General features: G+C 45.0%; 1 protein-coding gene across 7 annotated transcripts in view; it reads left to right on the top strand.

The window, feature by feature from the left end:
• The window catches only part of ush2a (Usher syndrome 2A (autosomal recessive, mild)), a 1,354,742-nt gene that overhangs the window by 195,866 nt on the left and 1,140,804 nt on the right, over positions 1-18,072 (top strand). For all 7 annotated transcript variants that reach the window (XR_005462328.1, XM_038811752.1, XM_038811743.1 and 4 more), the window contains exon 8: positions 12,372-12,593. Coding sequence is in view for 6 of the 7 variants with exons in the window: in XM_038811752.1 (XP_038667680.1) it covers positions 12,372-12,593 (222 nt within the window). In the remaining variant the exon portion in view is untranslated. The remainder of the gene's footprint in view (positions 1-12,371; positions 12,594-18,072) is intronic.

The following is an 18,072-nucleotide window of genomic DNA, read 5'->3' as shown; positions in this document are numbered from 1 at the left end:
CTCGTACACTTAGCACTGCTGCAAGCCTCACGTAGTGATGCCAGGTACAAGTGGCTTACAGCCAGGACAGGGGCCAAGGGTACCACAGGTACAGTTTTCAAGAGGATGAGGTTGTATCAATCTTCTGCTGCGATGAACTCTGATGAGTGCACAAGTTGGGTGGGCCGTAGAACATGGCTGATAGATATCCACACCACCTGAAGAGTTGGCAGTGGAATAAATCCTTATTGACCACAAAAGCCCTGCAACTATTTAGTAAGGCCCTGGGGATGGGTAGGTGGACCTTGATGGAGTAGCTGGGGGCTGCGAAGGATTGGGAGCACCCATGATGGGTGGGTGGATGGTGAGAGACAGGCCTTGGGGAATGTGGTCCGGGGGCGTTGGAAGGAAGATCCTCCCTCCGTTCCTGCCTGAAGCCCAAGAAGTGTGACCTGCCTACCATTTCTTCCCTATTTCTGAGCTCCTCCTGAGCTTAAAATTGATATCAGGCTCTCCCTCCCCCTGTAAAATTGTGGGCAGGTTTGCGACGGGCAGGATGACAATGGGAGAGCCACTCAGGGAATTTTTCATGCCTCCCTGCCCCATCTGTAGGGGCCCATAAAATTCTGCCCCTGTGTGCAATGCCAAGAGCAACAAGGAGGATTTCAGCACCACCTTAACTCAGGGTTTTGCACAGAGCGTGGAGCCCATCCATTTTGGCATGGTAGCTAATTTAGAACACTGACAGACCGAACAATGATGAACAGTGCTATATCTCAGTTCCCATTACAGCAGATGCATCTGGATGCTGCAATGGAAGTTGCTCATATAATGCCAGCTCATCATGGCTGTGGAAACCAAGGTTCAATGGGCCCTGCAGAACCAAAGCAGTCCTCTGGGACTGAACTAGAATTGCCGAGACAGGACAATAGTAAAGGATATGTATTAGACACCTAGGTTCACTGAAATCTGCCACCATCTGCTTCAACCCTACCTGCAGCCTCAGAGCAGGGTCAGGATGGCATTGCCAGTGATTATGAAGATGACTATGGCCAGGAACATTTTCATGTCAGACTCCTTTCAAGCAGGAGTAGGCAATATTTACAATATCTGGTGGCTTATCATGTACTTTTTCAAAAGTTGTCACAGTTGGGATCCAAATCCTAACACTCCCTCAACCTCCAACAGGTGATGAACCATACCCAGCATATCATGCAGGTCAATTCCGAGCAACATTCACAATGTCTTCATTCTGCATCATTCTTTATACATATGAGCCTCCAACAATAAACCAAAGTGTGGCCATTGGGTGACATAGAACATAGAACAGTACAGCACAGAACAGGCCCTTCGGCCCTCGATGTTGTGCCGAACAATGATCACCCTACTCAAACCCACGTATCCACCCTATACCCGTAACCCTTAACCTTACTTTTTTTAGGACACTACGGGCAATTTAGCATGGCCAATCCACCTAACCGGCACATCTTTGGACTGTGGGAGGAAACCGGAGGACCCGGAGGAAACCCACGCAGACTCCGCACAGACAGTGACCCAGCCGGCAACCGAACCTGGGACCCTGGAGCTGTGAAGCATTTATGCTAACCACCATGCTACCGTGCTGCCCCTACATGGGCTATCCTTTTATGACATGGCTTTATGACTCCAGTGCATTATTCATGCACATGGGTGCAGTTTACATACATGCATAGGATGATAAAAGATATTGACAAAGTAGATGTAGAGCAGCTGCTTCCTCTTGTGGGGCAATCTAGAAGAAGAGATCACATTTTTAGGACAACGGGTAGCAGATTTAAAACAGAGATGAGGAGAAATGACTTCTCTCAATTGGTCGGGAATCTGTGGAATTCACCAGAGGGCAGTGGAGGCCAAGACATTGAGTAAATTTAAGGAGGAGATAGACAGATTTTTAATGAGTAATGTGTTGAAGGGTCATGGAGAATGGGCAAGAAAGTGGAGCTTAGACCGAAAGGAGATCAGCCATTATCATATTGAATAGCAGAGGCTCAAGGGGCTGAATTGTGTACTCCTGCTCCTAGTTCTTATGTTCTTACATAGTGAAAGGTATGCTGACACATAAAATGTAATAGAGCACCATTGAGATGTTGAAACAATGCTTCTGCTGCTTGGACTGCTCTGCAGGAGGCTTCTAGTGCTTGGCACAGGAGGCCTTGAGACTTGTGGAGGTCTGCTGTACACAGTTCAAACTTGCCATCATGACTGCACAACCCTATATGGCGAGCAGCTGAGCAGGAAGAAGGGGAAAAGGAAGAAAGGAGGCAAGATAGATACCTCATTTTGGGCCAGTCTGCCATGTACAGTTCATTCAACCGCAATACCAGTTAGCACAGCCCCAATTCTCCATTCACTAACAGTACCACACTTTATCTTCTGTCACCTGACCATCACTGCTCCAACGCAAGAAGTAAAACCCACCACAAAATAAACATTCCAAACCAAATTAATAAATTAAATCATGCTTTCCCATGCAAATATCACTTATCACCCTTGGGCATTCCCTTAGTGTCAGTCTTCTGTGCACTTTTACAAGAGCAGGGAATTTGATCATCAAGGACTTCACAATCCCAGAACCGAAACCCTAACCCTGCAGTTCAAAGCAGAGGTACAGTTGCATGGAGGGAAGTTATTCAGATTCTTTTCATCAGGTTGCAAATTAGGAAGAAAACTGCTGGTAGCTGGAACATGGCAATGGTGACTGCATGTTTTTGTGGAGCTCATCGTGTTTAGGACAAATCTATTAGCATTTTCTCCATTCTCTGGGTGGTATCATTTGGTTACTGCACTCAATTATTTTTGTGCTGGTGTCAGTTTGAGTGCCATACATGTGACTAATTCACAGTGCATGATTTTCAACGGATGGTTTGGAGCAAAAGCTAATATTGTGATAATGACATACATAGCCTCATTTCAAGATTTAAATAACTTATTCAAATATCCCATACAAAATTTCATACATTAAAATGAGGCTCCACCACAACCTTCCACCTTAAAGTAGAGTGTATGCTGAGTCACTGTACCCTGCACCTGGCAGATTCAGAAGAACTTCTTAAAGTGGTTTCTGTTGAGTTTGTATTTCAGTTCACATTTCCCCACTATGCTGCATTTTGCTCCAGGCATTAGTTCGTTTTGTTAGATAATCCTCCATTTTGCATTTTTAACTTATTTTTTCCCCCATGGCAAAAAGTATTTGATTATTTATGGTTGCTGCTGGCATTTAAATCAGAAGTGATGATAGCTCGTCTTTAGTGTGAATTCAGCCCTCTGGCATATTGCCCAAAGAGTTGCAGTTGCAATGCCTTTTTATCAGGATTATGTTATCAGTGCCTGATTTGATGTTATAGCTTGAGATAAACAATATGCAATTCTCAATCCACCACAACTGATCCACAGCGGACCTATTGCCATGACCCTATACTCATCCCTGGAGCATCTCGACAACAAGGACTCCTAGGTCAGACTCCTATTCATTGACTTCAGCTCTGCCTTCAACACCATAATCCCATATAAGCTCATATCAAAACTTCAAAACCTAGGACTTGGCTCCTCACTCCGCAAATGGATCCTCGACATCCTGACCCACTGACTACAATCAGTTAAGGATAAACAATAACACCTCCTCTACTATAGTCCTCAATAACCGGGGCCCCATAAGGCTGCGTACTTAGCCCCCTACTATACCACCTATGCACACAGGACTGTCCGGCAAAATGTGGCTCCAACACCATCTACAAGTTTGCTGATGACATGACTGTAGTGGGTCAGATCTCGAACAACGATGAGTCAAAGTACAGGAGGGAGATAGAGAACCTAGTGGCATGGTGGAACATCAACAATCTCTCCCTCAATTTCAGCAAAACTAAGGAGCTGGCCATTGACTTCAGGAAGCGAAGTATCATACACACCCCTGTCTGCATCAATGGTGCTGAGGTGGAGATGGTTGGCAGCTTCAAATTCCTAGGTGTGCATATCACCAACAATCTGTCCTGGTCCACCCATGTCGACTCGACGACCAAGAAAGCACAACAGTGTCTATACTTTCTCAGGAAACTAAGGAAATTCAGCATGTCCACTTTGACTCTTGCCAATATTTTCTGATGCGCCATAGAAAGCAACCTATCAAGCTGCATTGCAGCTTGGTATGGCAACTGCTCATCGCAAGACCGTAAAAAACTACAGAGAATCGTGAACACAGCCCTGTCCATCACACAAACTTGTCTCCCATCCATTGACTCTGTCTACACCTCCCGCTGCCTTCGGAAAATGGGCATCATAATCAAAGACCCCTCCACCCGGGTTATTGTCACTTCCAACCTCTTCCATCAGGCAGGAGATACAAAAGTCTGAGAACACGCACTAACAGGTTCAAAAACAGCTTGTTCCCCGCTGTTACCAAACTCCTCAATGACCCTCTTATGGACAGAACTGATCTGTCCACGCATTTTCTCTACTGAACAGTACTACACTCTGTATGCTTCTCATGGTCTGTGTCCATGTATTTACATTGTGTATCTAGTGTATGTCCTATGTTTTCTCGTGTTTGGAATGATCTGTCTGGACTGTAGGCAGAACAATACTTTTCACTATACCTCGGTAAGTACATGTGACAATAAAACAAAATTCAAATCCAATCGAGAGTGTTAATTTCTGTCAGTCAAATTGCAGCAGTTGTATTGCAGCAACATGCATAAGGCTTTCTGTCTCTGAGACTGGATAAAAAAATTCATGAGGTAATATTAACTCAGCCTATTGAGAAGGGACTGGGCTGTCGGGCAGTTAAAATTCCTCTGCCCTGGGGCTACCAAGAGCTTCTATGAGTTGAATCAGCTGAACTGAGCGGGGTATGCCACCAATTTTGGTAGGGCCCTTGATGGTGTCATCAGGACCCGACTGCAATTTTTACTTGGCTGTCTGAATTGGAAATGGCAGTGAATTTTCTGCCAGGCCAGTCTAGTGGCGCAGAGGATCAAGGGCAGAGAGGTAATCTCTGGGCCTCCTCCACAATAGTCATGTGCACACCCCATCCAACCAATTGCAGACCCCGGCAGGAAGGCTCCTATCCCAGTTTCTTTTCATAGGCAATAATGCAGAGGTTAGACAAACAAGTGGTAAAGGCAGTATGGTTTTAACGGGAATTTTTATTTTCCCATAAACTGAGATAAGCATACGAGGTCATGGCAGAAAGGCAGAAATTTCTTGATTGTGTCCAGGGCATTTTGTTTTAAGATACAAAACGAGGAACATGCCATATTAGATTATATGATGAGAAAAATTTAGGTAACAGCTTAACAGTGTGTATTTAGCTAACAAAACCATAAAATAATATGATTGAGTTCAACGTTGTGCTTGAGGGAGAGAAAGGCAAAACATCTGCTAAGATTCTAGATTTGGTACGGCTGACTTCAACAGATTGTGAAAAAACTCATCCACAGGGTTCGATTTTAACCCATTTAAAATCCACCCACTTGCAGAGTTAACTGATAAAATGCAATGATAAGCAAAGTGGAAGAATTGATGGGGAGAGTTTAAATAAGGAGTTAAGGTGATAAAGAAGCAGCTAAAACCACAAACGGGAGGCATGGCGGCTCAGTGGCTATCTCTGTTGCCTCACCCCGGGTCACTCCATGTGGAATTTGCGCATTCTCCCTACGTCTGTGTAACCCAAAGATGTGCAAGGCAGGTGGATTGGCCATGCTAAATTGCCCCTAAATTGAAACAAAAGCATTGGTTACTGTAAATTCTTTATAAAAATGCTTAAACCCCTCAGGGGCAAGAGCTCTATGTGCAAGAGACCATAAGGGATGGAATAAAATTAAAAGAAAAGCATATAAAAATGCAAGAAATAGCACAGGTCGAAGTGAATGGAAGAGATGCAAAGAGCAGTGAAGGGAAACAAAACAGCAGCTAGGAGTTACAAAAACGAGAATGAAAAGTAACTTGCAAGAGATTTCCAAAAACTAACAATTTGGTAAAGAAGGGAGGTTGAGAGCAAATTGGGCCCTTTAAAAACTGACAATGGCGATATAAATGAAAACCGGGAAATGGTAAGCACTTTCAATAATTACATTGCATCAATATTTAGATCAGTGGAAGAGGTCAACATGCCAGACATCCGAAAGCGACTAATATTGAATCAGGGACAGGGACTCACCAAAATTAACATAAACAAATTATCAGTAATTAAGAAAACAATGACACGAAAGATTTTAAAATTCCCAGAACCAGATGGTTTTCATCTCAGGATTTGAAAGGAAGTAGGTGAAAACATTGCAGATGTCCTAACAATAATCTTCCAAAGTTCTATTGGTTCCGGAACTATCGTTGTCGATTGGAAATTTGCACATGTCATGCTGCTGTTTGAGCAAGGTCAGAGAGGGAACATATGTTTCCGGGAAATTACTAGAGCCTGTAATTAAGGATGAATGCCATGAAATGTTTCAGCTAATCAAAGGGAGCCAATCTGGATTTGTAAAGGACAGGTCTTGTCCAATGATCTGATTAAATTTTGTGAAAAGGTGACTAAAATATTAAACAGTACTAAGGGAGTACTGCACTGTCAGAGGTGCTGTCTTTTGGATGAGATGTTCAGCCAAAGCTTTGTGTGCCTGGATGTAAAGGATCGCATGGTGCTATTTTGAAGAAGAGCAGTTTCCTGGTGCCCTAAACAATAGTTATCCCCAGGGTGCAGTGGTTACCACTGCGGCCTCATGACGCTGAGGTCCCAAGTTCGATCCCGGCTCTGGGTCACTGTCCATGTGGAGTTTGCACATTCTCCCCGTGTTTGCGTGGGTTTTGTCCCAACAACCCAAAAGATGTGCAGGGTAGGTGGATTGGCCACGCTAAATTGTCCCTTAATTGGAAAAAAATAAATTGGCTATTATAAATTTATAAAAAAAGAAAAATAAACAATAGTTATCCCTGTACCATCATTAGAAAAATACAGACTATCATGCTACACCTCACAAGTACTTCATTGGTTGTACGGTAAAGTGCTTTAAGATGCTTGGTGGTCATGAAAGAAAGCACGGTGTAAAGACAAGACTTTCCTCCTTGTATTTCCTATTTTATAGAAGTTTAAGAGATGATTTGATGGTTTAGCACACTGGGCTAAAGAGCTGGCTTTTAAAGCAGACCAAGGCAGGCCAGCAGCATGGTTCAATTCCCGTACCAGCCTCCCAGAACAGGCGCCGGATGTGGCGACTAGGGGCTTTTCACAGTAACTTCATTTGAAGCCTGCTTGTGACAATAAGCGATTTTCATTTCATTTCATTTCAAAGTTGTCAAGATATTAACGGAAAGATTGGGTCAACAGAGCAAACTGTTAGTGCTGATTGGGGAATCCAGGACAAGGGACAGTAGTCTAAGCATTAGAGCCAGATCTTCCAAGAATGAAATGAGGAGACACCTCTGCGCACAAAGCATGGTAGAAGTTTGGAACCCCCTTCAGCAAATGGCAGTTGATGCTGGGTTATATGCATATTTTAAATTTGAGATTAATATCTTTCTAGTAATCAATGGTAATAAAGGATATGGGGTGAAGCTGGGTATCTGGAGTTGCAGGCTCGAGGCCCTCAATGACTTAAGCTCCGCCAGATTTTCTCACACTTATTTTTTAAAATAAATTTATTATACCCAATTCTTTTTCCAGTTAAGGGGCAATTTAGCATGTCCAATCAACCTGCCCTGCACATCTTTTTGGGTTGTGGGGGTGAGACCCATGCAGCCATGGAGTGAATCATTTTCTAGCACTTCCTACCGACTCCCCACTCTGTACATTGAGAAGTCAGCCAGCAGGGTTTAAAAGGGGTTAAGACCATAAAAAATTGAAACATGAGTAGACCATTCAGCTCTTCGAGCTTGTTCTGTCATTGAATAAGATCATGGCTGAGATGGCACTCACTAAGACCATTTTCCTGCTTTCACTCCGTTACCCTTAATTCCCCACATGATTAAAAACCTATTAATTTTAGCCTTGAAAATGGTCAAGGGCTCGACCTTCACAACTTCCTTGGTAAAGAATTCCAAAGATCCACCACTCTTTGAGAGAAGAAATTCTTCTTCAAATCTGTCTTAAATGAGCATCCCCTTACTCTGCGACTATGCCCTGTAGTCCTACACTCTCCCATGAGTGGACACATCCTCCCAACATTTACCCAGTATAATCCCTTGAGAATCTTACATGTTTCAATCGTATCACCTTTCATTCTTCTGAACTCCAAGGTGTACCGATCCAGCCTGTTTAATCTTTCCTTACATGGAAGTCCCTACATACCTGAGATTATCATCAGTGAAACCTCATTTTCATTGCCTCCAAAGATAATGGGCAGGATTCTCCAGCTTCCCAGCCATGTGTTTTGCAGTAGCAGGAGGCGGCACTCTGTTCGCTGGTGGGGACATTCTCTGTTCCTGCCGCTGTCAATGGGATTTTCCATTGAAGCCACTCCACTCCTTCGGGAAGCCCGCTGGCTAGGGTGTGCTGCCGATGGGACCAAAGGATCCCATGCCAGCGAGTAACCAGAGAATCTCAGCCAATATATCTTTCCATAAATAAGGTGTCCAAAACTGTACACAGTATTCCAAATGTGGCCTCACTAGTACCATGTACAGTCACAGTAACACCTGAACAAAGAACAAAGAAAAGTACAGCACAGGAACAGGCCCTTCGGCCGTCCAAGCATGCTGCCTGTCTAAGCTAAAATCTTCTACACTTCCGGGGTCCGTACCCCTCTATTCCCATCCTATTCATGTATTTGTCAAGATGCCCCTTAAACGTCACCGTTGTCCCTGCTTCCACCACCTCCTCCGGCAGCGAGTTCCAGGCACCCACTACCCTCTGTGTAGAAAACTTGCCTTGTACATCTACTCTAAACCTTGGCCCTCCCACCTTAAATCTATGCCCCTAATAATTGACCTCTCTACCCTGGGAAAAAGTCCCTGACTATACACCCTGTCTATGCACCTCAGAAATTTGTTGACCTCTATCAGGTCGCCCCTCAACCTCCGTCGTTCCAGTGAGAACAAACCGAGTTTATTCAACCTCTCCTCATAGCTAATGCCCTCCATACCAGGCAGCATCCTGGTAAATCTCTTCTGCACCCTCTCTGAAGCCTCCACATCCTTCTGGTAGTGTGGCGACCCAAATTGAACACTATACTCCAAGTGTGGCCTAACTAAGGTTCTATACAGCTGCAACATGACTGGCCAATTTCTATACTCAATGCCTCGGCCAATGAAGGCAAGCATGCCGTATGCCTTCTTGACTACCTTCTCCACCTGTGTTGCCCCTTTCAGTGACCTATGGACCTGTACACCCAGAATTCTCAGAATGTCAATACTCTTGAGGGTTCTACCATTCACTGTATATTCCCTACCTGTATTAGAGCTTCCAAAATGCATTACCTCACATTTGTCCGGATTAAACTCCATCTGCCATCTCTCCGCCCAAGACTGTCAAACGATCTAAATCCTGCTGTATCCTCTGGCAGTCCTCATCGCTATCCGCAATTCCAGCAACCTTTGTGTAATCCGCAATCTTGCTAGTTACATTTTCCTCCAAATCATTTATATATACTACAAACAGCAACGGTCCCAGAACTGATCCCTGTGGAACACCACTTGTCACAGCCCTCCAATCAGAAAAGCACCCTTCCATTGCTGCTCTCTGCCTTCTATGACCTAGCCAGTTCTGTGTCCACCTTGCCAGCTCATCTCTGATCCGGTGTGACTTCACCTTTTGTACCAGTCTGCCATGAGTGACCTTGTCAAAGGCCATACTGAAGTCCATATAGTCAACATCCACTGCCCTGCCTGCATCAATCATTTTTGTGACCGCTTCAAAAAACTCTATCAAGTTAGTGAGACACGACCTTCCCTTCACAAAACCGTGCTGCCTCTTGCTAATATGTCCACTTGCTTCCAAATGGGAGTAGATCCTGTCTCGAAAAATTCTCTTCAGTAATTTCCCTACCATTGACATAAGGCTTACCGGCCTGTAGTTCCCTGGATTATCCTTGCTACACTTCTTAAACAAAGGAACAACATTGTCTATTCTCCAGTGCTCCGGGACATCACCTGAAGACAGTGAGGATCCAAAGATTTCTGTCAAGGCCTCAGCAATTTCCTCTCTTGCCTCCTTCAGTATTCTGGGGTAGATACCATCAGGGCCTGGGGACTTATCTACCTTAATATTTTTCAAGACGCCCAACACCTCGTCTTTTTGGATCTCAATGTGACCCAGGCTATCTACACACCCTTCTCCAGACTCAACATCCACCAATTCCTTCTCTTTGGTGAATACTGATGCAAAGTATTCATTTAGTACCTCGCCCATTTCTTCTGGCTCCACACATAGATTCCCTCCCCTGTCCTTAAGTGCGCCAACCCTTTCCCTGGCTGCCCTCTTGCTTTTTATGTACGTGTAAAAAGCCTTAGAATTTTCCTTAACCCTATTTGCCAATGACTTTTCGTGACCCGTTTTAGCCCTCCTAACTCCTTGCTTAAGTTCCTTTCTACTTTCCTTATATTCCACATAGGCTTCGTCTGTTCCCAGCCTTCTAGCCCTGACAAATGCCTCCTTTTTCTTTTTGACGAGGCCTACAATATCTCTCGTTATCCAAGTTTCCCGAAAATTGCCGTAGATATCCTCCTTCCTCACAGGAACATGCCGGTCCTGAATTCCTTTCAACTGACATTTGAAAGCCTCTCACATGTCAGATGTTGACTTACCCTCAAATATCCGCCCCCAATCTAGGTTCTTCAGTTCCCGCCTAATATTGTTATAATTAGCCTTCCCCCAATTTGCCTCTTTACTTTTGTCCTCCAGCCCCCTTGACATAAAAGCCGACATTCCATTTGCCTTCCCTAATACCATCATCACCTGTATAAAAGCCGTCTGGGTTTCATGAATAAGGGCCTCCCAAGTCCCTTTGTGCTGCAGCTTTCTTCAATCTTCCTCCATTTAAATAATAATCTGCCTTCTCGTTCTTTCTTCCGAAATGAACAATCTCACATTTTCTCACATTGATTTATATTTGCCAATTTTATGCCCACACCAACCTGTCAATATCTCTCTATAAACTATTTATATCTTCCTTCTAACCTGTCATTGCTCCCACCTTTGTAGCATCCACACAATACACTCTATTTCTTCCTCTATATCATGAATATATATTGTGAAGAGCTGCGGTTCCAGCATTGGTCCCTGTGCACTCCACTGGTTACTGCCCTCCAATCTGAGAAAGACCCCAATCGATACTCGCTGCTTCCTGTTAGCCATCCCAGAATTTTACCTCCAAAACCATATATATGGGCTTATACTCACTGGAGTTTAGAAGAATGAGAGGGGTTCTGATCAAGGTATATAAAATACTAAAAGGGATTGATAAAGTAAACGTAGACCAATTGTTTCCCCTTGTGAGGCAATGTAGAATGAAAGGTCACAGATATAGTTGAGAGGTGGCAGATTTAAAACCGAGACTTCTTGCAGAGGATGGTGAATTTGTGGAACTCGATGCCCCATAGTGCAGTGGAATCTGAATCATTAAAGGGTTTCAAGTAGGAGATAGATATATTTCTGATTTTAAAAATGGGTTAAAAGGATATGAGGGACATGCAGGGAGGTGGATTTGAGACCAGGAAGAGATTAGCCATGATCTGATTGAATGGCAGAGCAGGTTCAAAGGGCTGAATTGCCAGCTTCTGCTCCTAATTCCTATGTTCCTATGTACCTTGAGCCCTTGCATAGTAGTCTTTTGTGTGGCATCTTATCAAATAGCTTTAGAAAATCCAAAAATGCAACATTGAATGGTTCTCCTCTATCTACTCTGGCTCTTACCTCCTCAAAGAAATATGCTTGAAATACCCCTGACCTCATTCCAGAGTAGTGGGCGAGTTTCTAATTCATACCGCTGCTTTGCAACGGTGTATTTACTCCATAGTCATTTTTCCACGTTGTTATAAAAGTACAACTATTCGAGATGGTAGCATGCCTGCATTTGAACTGTCATGCCATTTTGGGAGATTGATTTCTGGTGCTCGACAACGAGTTTACAGAAGTTCTTCCAAGGTCATAAGAGTAATAGAGTGAAAACTGGCACAAGCATGAATGCAACTGCAATGGAACCTTATTGGCCAATCAACAAACAGAAATTACAGTGGTCTTGAAGCAGTTGAAAGAAGTTGCCTTTTGTCTCTGGGAAATGGATTAATGTGGATAAATCATGAACAGGTGTATGAAATGACTCTTGTAAACTAGGGGCTCCAAGTGAATTTTTATTTGTCTGCTGAGGGAACTACTTTATTTCTGATCAAGTTTTTTTTTTCTTTTTGTTTTAAATTCATTTATTTTTAAGCAGCACCGTTCCATACTCAGGTGGAAATGTGACTTTCAGTATATTGACTTCTGAACCAAACAGGCGTCCTGGGTACAATGACTTTTATAACACTCCAGCTCTTCAAAAATTTGTCAAGACTACACATGTAAGAATTCACCTGAGAGGTCAATACCACACCAGGCGAACATCAGTGAACTTCAGACATAGATATTATGGAGTGAATGAAATCACGATAAGTGGAAGGTAAGGTTTGATTTAAGTATTTAAGAATTTATTATTTAAGTGCTTGCCATGAATATGTCAAGTTAACCAGGCGGATGTTTTCTGCTTAAGCTGACCAGTGGAGGATATTTCCCAATTTATCATGACTGGTTGAGTAAGATTTACCTTCCAGTTGAAATATTTTTCCACTCGTATGCGTCTTCAGATTATACACATGTTGGAGCTATCATTTAAATTATGTAGTGGTCAGTTCAGTAATATATTTCAATTATATCGAGATACAGCTTTATTTTTATTTGATCCTTTTTGGCTATACTTCTCAGCTTGTGGAATTTTCCCTTTCACTGTGTTGCCTTTTATTAATCATATTATTTTTCTTGGCATAGCGTGAAAAGAAAAATAAATTACTGGGCTTCGAAAGTACCTATTGTATATAGCTGAAATATAAAACTGACGCACTACGTACGAATGTCAATGTAACAAAAATATTCATGCAGTAAGCTGGGTTTAGAACTTTTTACATTTGGTGGATTGGAATATTATCAAAATAAATTCAGTTCCACTGGCCATTATTATTAAGGACAAAAATATAATGAGCAGATTTCAACTCTCATACCAATGGCATTATCTCTTACTATATACGTCACTTCTGTGAATGACGAGGAAGTGATTGAAGTAATGAAACAGAGAAACAGTCACAACTTTTGCTGCAAGAATTATCTTCTACAGATCTCAGCAGTACAGTGTAGATTGTTAGTGGTAGAGAAATTCTTACAATGGCACTCACTTGAAACCATAACTCCTTCAGTAGAGTTGTTACTTTATTGATGTGTACAGGACATCAACTTGTTACTATATTTCAGTTGACTTTAATCAGTCTATAAAACAAAAAAAAATTGTGTATATTAGCATGTTTTGTAAGTATGTACGTACCGTGGACCATCATTTACCAAATCACCTTTGCTGTTTAACATTCAAAAGTAAGAAGAAATGATGTTGTGTGATATCACAAAAAGCCGAGGTGAGCTGGTGTTGGGTGGACCAATGGTGTCACGGTCTATGCTAGATTCCTCACCCACTCCAGAAGAACCCTTCAGCAGTTCCAGCAAATCTATTACAATACAAACTGCTATAAAGCCTTCCAAAAGACAGAATTCAAATCAATGACCCTATCGGATTCACTATCCTGATGCATATTGGGCTTGGACTGTTATTCCAGTGCTGATCATATGCCCAGTGGCTAAATAGGTCAAAGGTAACAGAACTCTGACGATCAGAGATCCACAAAACTCTCCAGGTTCCTTTAGCAATCTTCCAAACCAACAGCTGCTATCCACGTAGAGCAGTGTTTTTCAAACTTTTTTTCCCAGGACCCACTTTTGCCAACTGACTGACCTTTGTGACCCACACCGGCTGACCTTCGCGACCACGCCGACAGACCTTCACGACCAACGGCAACAAACCTTCGTGACACATTCCACGTTTGCTTAACTATAATACCAAAGGGGAGCCTGCTTGATTCTTGCGGCCTCACTTGAATCAGCTGCAGAAGAGAGGGCAATGTGCATAACAATTGCAGATATCAGCCAGTTCCTTTGTGCTGGCTTCATCTTTATGAAATCGGAAAATCCAATCTCACATATGTAGGTCGTCGTGAAGGGCAATAGCAACAAAATGCGTGTTTTACTCAGCACTGGATACTCCTGGGAGATGCTGCATCAGAATACTGACAGCCTCATGGTGTGTTTTTAATGTGGTATTACAGGTCAACTACAGCAGCATAGTCGTAATTTGAAGTCGGCTGGAAGTTAATAACTGACTCTGGGGACTTAATCTCAAAGTTAATTTTTCACCCCATCATTTTGCTTTGAAAATCTGAAACTTCACTCATTTGCCAGTACTTCCCAGCACATAACACTTTGGCTTTGCATCCTTATTTGTATTGGCACAACAGACAAAACCATACCTCAAGAAATCTTAACACTGCTTTTTTCCTGAGTTAACAATAGGTTAACGTTCTTTGTAGGTTGTTAACCAGAGGTCCTGGAGCTCAGTACAGAGCTAACACAAGCACTGCTGTGTCTTGCCCTGGATTCTCCTGAGCAGCACTCTCTAGCAGATTCTGCTATGAGACCCTGTCCAATAGGTAAACTGACTTTTTGAGTCACTGGCTGTCTCTTACTTTTCAGAAAACCATTCATCTTCACAGTCCACTTGCCTTGCTTTCCAGCAGCTGAAAATAGAAACAACATTACTCTCTGATTTGGCACCAAAAGCACATACCTGGAGGGCATTGACGTCAAATGTGTGTGCAGGCTGCGTGTACCCTCACCACATGAACCACCTTCTTGAGGGCAATTAGGAATGGGCAATAAATGCTGCCCTAGCCAGTGATGCCCAAATCCCATGAAAAAATATAATTAAAAAAGGGCACGCAGAGTCTCTGGATGACATTCTGCCCTAGTGTTGTGCCTGGCATACCTGGAGGGCATTGACGTCAAATGTGTGTGCAGGCTGCGTGACCTGCTCGCTGCTTCCGATCCGGGCTGAAAGGCTCCACGCAGCCTCATTTATTTCCATTTAGAAGGTGGCAATGTCTGTTATCTCCGATGTAAAAGCTGGTCGAGGCAATTGGGCCCTTCTCCCTTGATTGGGACCACCACAGGAACAGCGTGGCCGTTCGCTCCGCAACCCTCCTAATACCCGGCCATGATCCACCTACACGTCGTGACCCGCACTTTAAAAAACTCTGACCTAGAAGGACAAGGGCAGCAGATGTATGGGAACATCTTCACCTGCAAGGTCCCCTCCAAGCCGCATACCATCCTGACTTGGAACTGTATAGCTATTCTCTCACTATCGCTGGGTCAAAATCCTGGAACAACCTTTTTAACAGCACTGTGTATGTACCCTCACCACATGAACCACCTTCTTGAGGGCAATTAGGAATGGCCAATAAATGCTGCCCTAGCCAGTGATGCCCAAATCCCATGAAAAAATATAATTAAAAAAGGGCACGCAGAGTCTCTGGACGACATTCTGCCCTAGTGTTGTACCTGGCATACCTCCCGCTATTCCCGATGAATAGAGGGAGAGCCCCTAAATGGAAATTGTGCCGGGCGCCGAACTGATCGGAGAGGTGAGGAACTACCACTCATTGACCCAGATGACCTGCCTCAAGTGAGTTATTCATGTCAAACAAAATGATCCTTCCCATTCACTGACCTCATGTCCATTCTCTTGCAGGATCTCCATCCGATGGGGCTGGGCCATCCGGGGTGACCACTCACCCCCTGCCATCCAAGAGAACACCTCGGAGGAGAGCTCCAGCCTTGTCACCATCATGGTGTCACAGCTGTCATCCCCACTTTCTACCAGCGCAGAGACATACACCTTGGTGGGCGACATTAGTGAATAGGCTTCTGGGGCACAATCTGTTGAACACCATGCAGTTGTTGATGCACATTAGGCGTAAGCAGGAACTTCCAAGGGTGTCAGCAGGTGGAGGTCTGCTGGATCCCACGACTCAGCTGAGTCCCGGTCAGATGCGGCGCTTCTGGACAAGGTTATCCCAGAGCTGACGCAGATGTCAGGGTGCAGCCGTGAGATTCAGTAGGAGATATCAGCAACACTCTGGTGGGTGCAGAGCCGATTGGAGGAGTCCCAGAAGCTACGTGTGCAGGAGATTGTTGTGACAATGTGTGGCACCGAGGCCAAAACTTCTGGGATGGCGAATGCAATGTAAAGCCTGGAGCATGATGTCAGCATCCTGAGTGGTAGCACCCAAGACATGGCTCAGTCAGTGACAACCATGCTCGAGGGCCTCGATAACATGTCCCAGCCACTGAGCAACGTGTCCCAGACGCAGATGGACATTACCAACGTTATGCAGAGCATGTCCCGTGTGCAGGTCGACATTGCTGAGGCTATTAAGAGCATGTCCCAGTCACTTAGAGCGTGTCCCAGCTGCAGGTGCATGTTGTCGGTGCTCTCCAGAGCATGTCGCAGCCACTGAGGAGCATTGCTGAGGGCGTCAACAACATGGTGCAGACAGTGGGGGAGCGCCAGGGCCGGATGGTGCAGGGGCCTCTGGAGTTCACTCTAGCTGCCTCTCTGTCCCATGGAGACCCCTAGGGCCCCACGGGCACCATCCGGGAGGAGGGAGTGCTGGATGTGGACTCAGTGCCTCTCACCAGGGGAGGTGATGGCAGTCATAACCTCACCTGAATCACCCCTCCTGACAATGGCACATCTCAATATCAGTGGGCAGAACAGCGTGGCACGGTGCTGCCAGTGTTGCGGCATGGCTGCTGGGGCCCTGCAGCCTCAGGTCCTCCAGCAGATGTCCACCAAAGGCACCAAAGGCCACAAGATAGCGAAGCGCAGACGGCTGCCTCCAGCTCCTCTGTGCATCCTTGGGACACAGCTAGACATGGTGGCAGAGTACGATGAAGAAGATAGAGGACTTTTTGGAGAACATTGGGGGATGGGGGGTGCAGGACACTGGGAGGCTGGGAAATGGGGGGGTCACCCAGATGGGGTGGGGACCATCTGTAGCTAGGGACCATGAGGGCTTACCTCACAGCGGGTTGTCATCACTCTCTTGCCTTTTATATTGATCCGCTGACAGTGCCGACACAGGCCCATCATCTTAGAGTGATGTTACACAGACCCAGGGAGGGTAGAACAGGGTAATGGTGGGGAAGGTGGAATGGGGGGGGAAGAAATGGAGGGGAGGGGGGAAAGAGAGGGGGGAAGAGATAGGGGGAAGAGAGGAGAAGGGGTGGAGGAGGAGGGTGAGTGGAAAGAGGGAAATGGGAGCTAAGATGATGGACAAAACCTTATCCTATGAGAAGCGTAAGAGGATGAGAGCTTCTCTGGCCCCCGGGCATGCCAGACCCTAGACGCCGCCTGGATCTCTGAGGATCTCCCAGTGTCCGAGGATGTAGTTGGCATGCACATGTCCTGGGAAGCATGCACACTGGTGCATGATTCGGAGGTGGTGGTCGTACGCAAGCTGAGTGTTCAGGGAATGAAACACCTTCCTGTAGATGAAGGGCACACCTTGAGGTCCCAAGGCCATGCCATTTATTACCCCCTGGACCTGAGGCATCTGACGATCGTGGAGAATCCTGCTAGCCAGGCATGTGAGGTGCTTGGTCCAGCTGAAAGTTTATGTAGTCTGATGCCTGGGCATACAAGGCATCTGTGACTTTACGGATGCACTTGTGGGCAGTAGTTTGGGAAATGCCGCACAAATCCCAGCTCGAGCCCTGGAATGAATCCGTAGCTTAAAGGTTCAGGGCTGCAGTGATCTTGACTTCCACCGGTAGCGGTATTCTCCTTCTCCACGTGGTGCCAAGTCCGCAAGGACATGGCAGGTACCGCACCATCTCTTTGCTGAGACGCAGCCTCCTGCAGCACGTGCTGTCCGACATCTGCTCAAACGGCCAACGGCGCCTGCCCACCTTGGGTCATTCCTGGCGTCGCCCTATGGGTC

The sequence above is a fragment of the Scyliorhinus canicula genome, chromosome 1 (assembly GCF_902713615.1).
Source record: "Scyliorhinus canicula chromosome 1, sScyCan1.1, whole genome shotgun sequence".
Classification (NCBI taxonomy): Eukaryota; Metazoa; Chordata; class Chondrichthyes; order Carcharhiniformes; family Scyliorhinidae; genus Scyliorhinus; species Scyliorhinus canicula.
Note: the sequence above shows the minus strand (reverse complement) of the source record. Positions and strands in the feature narration are given on the sequence as shown.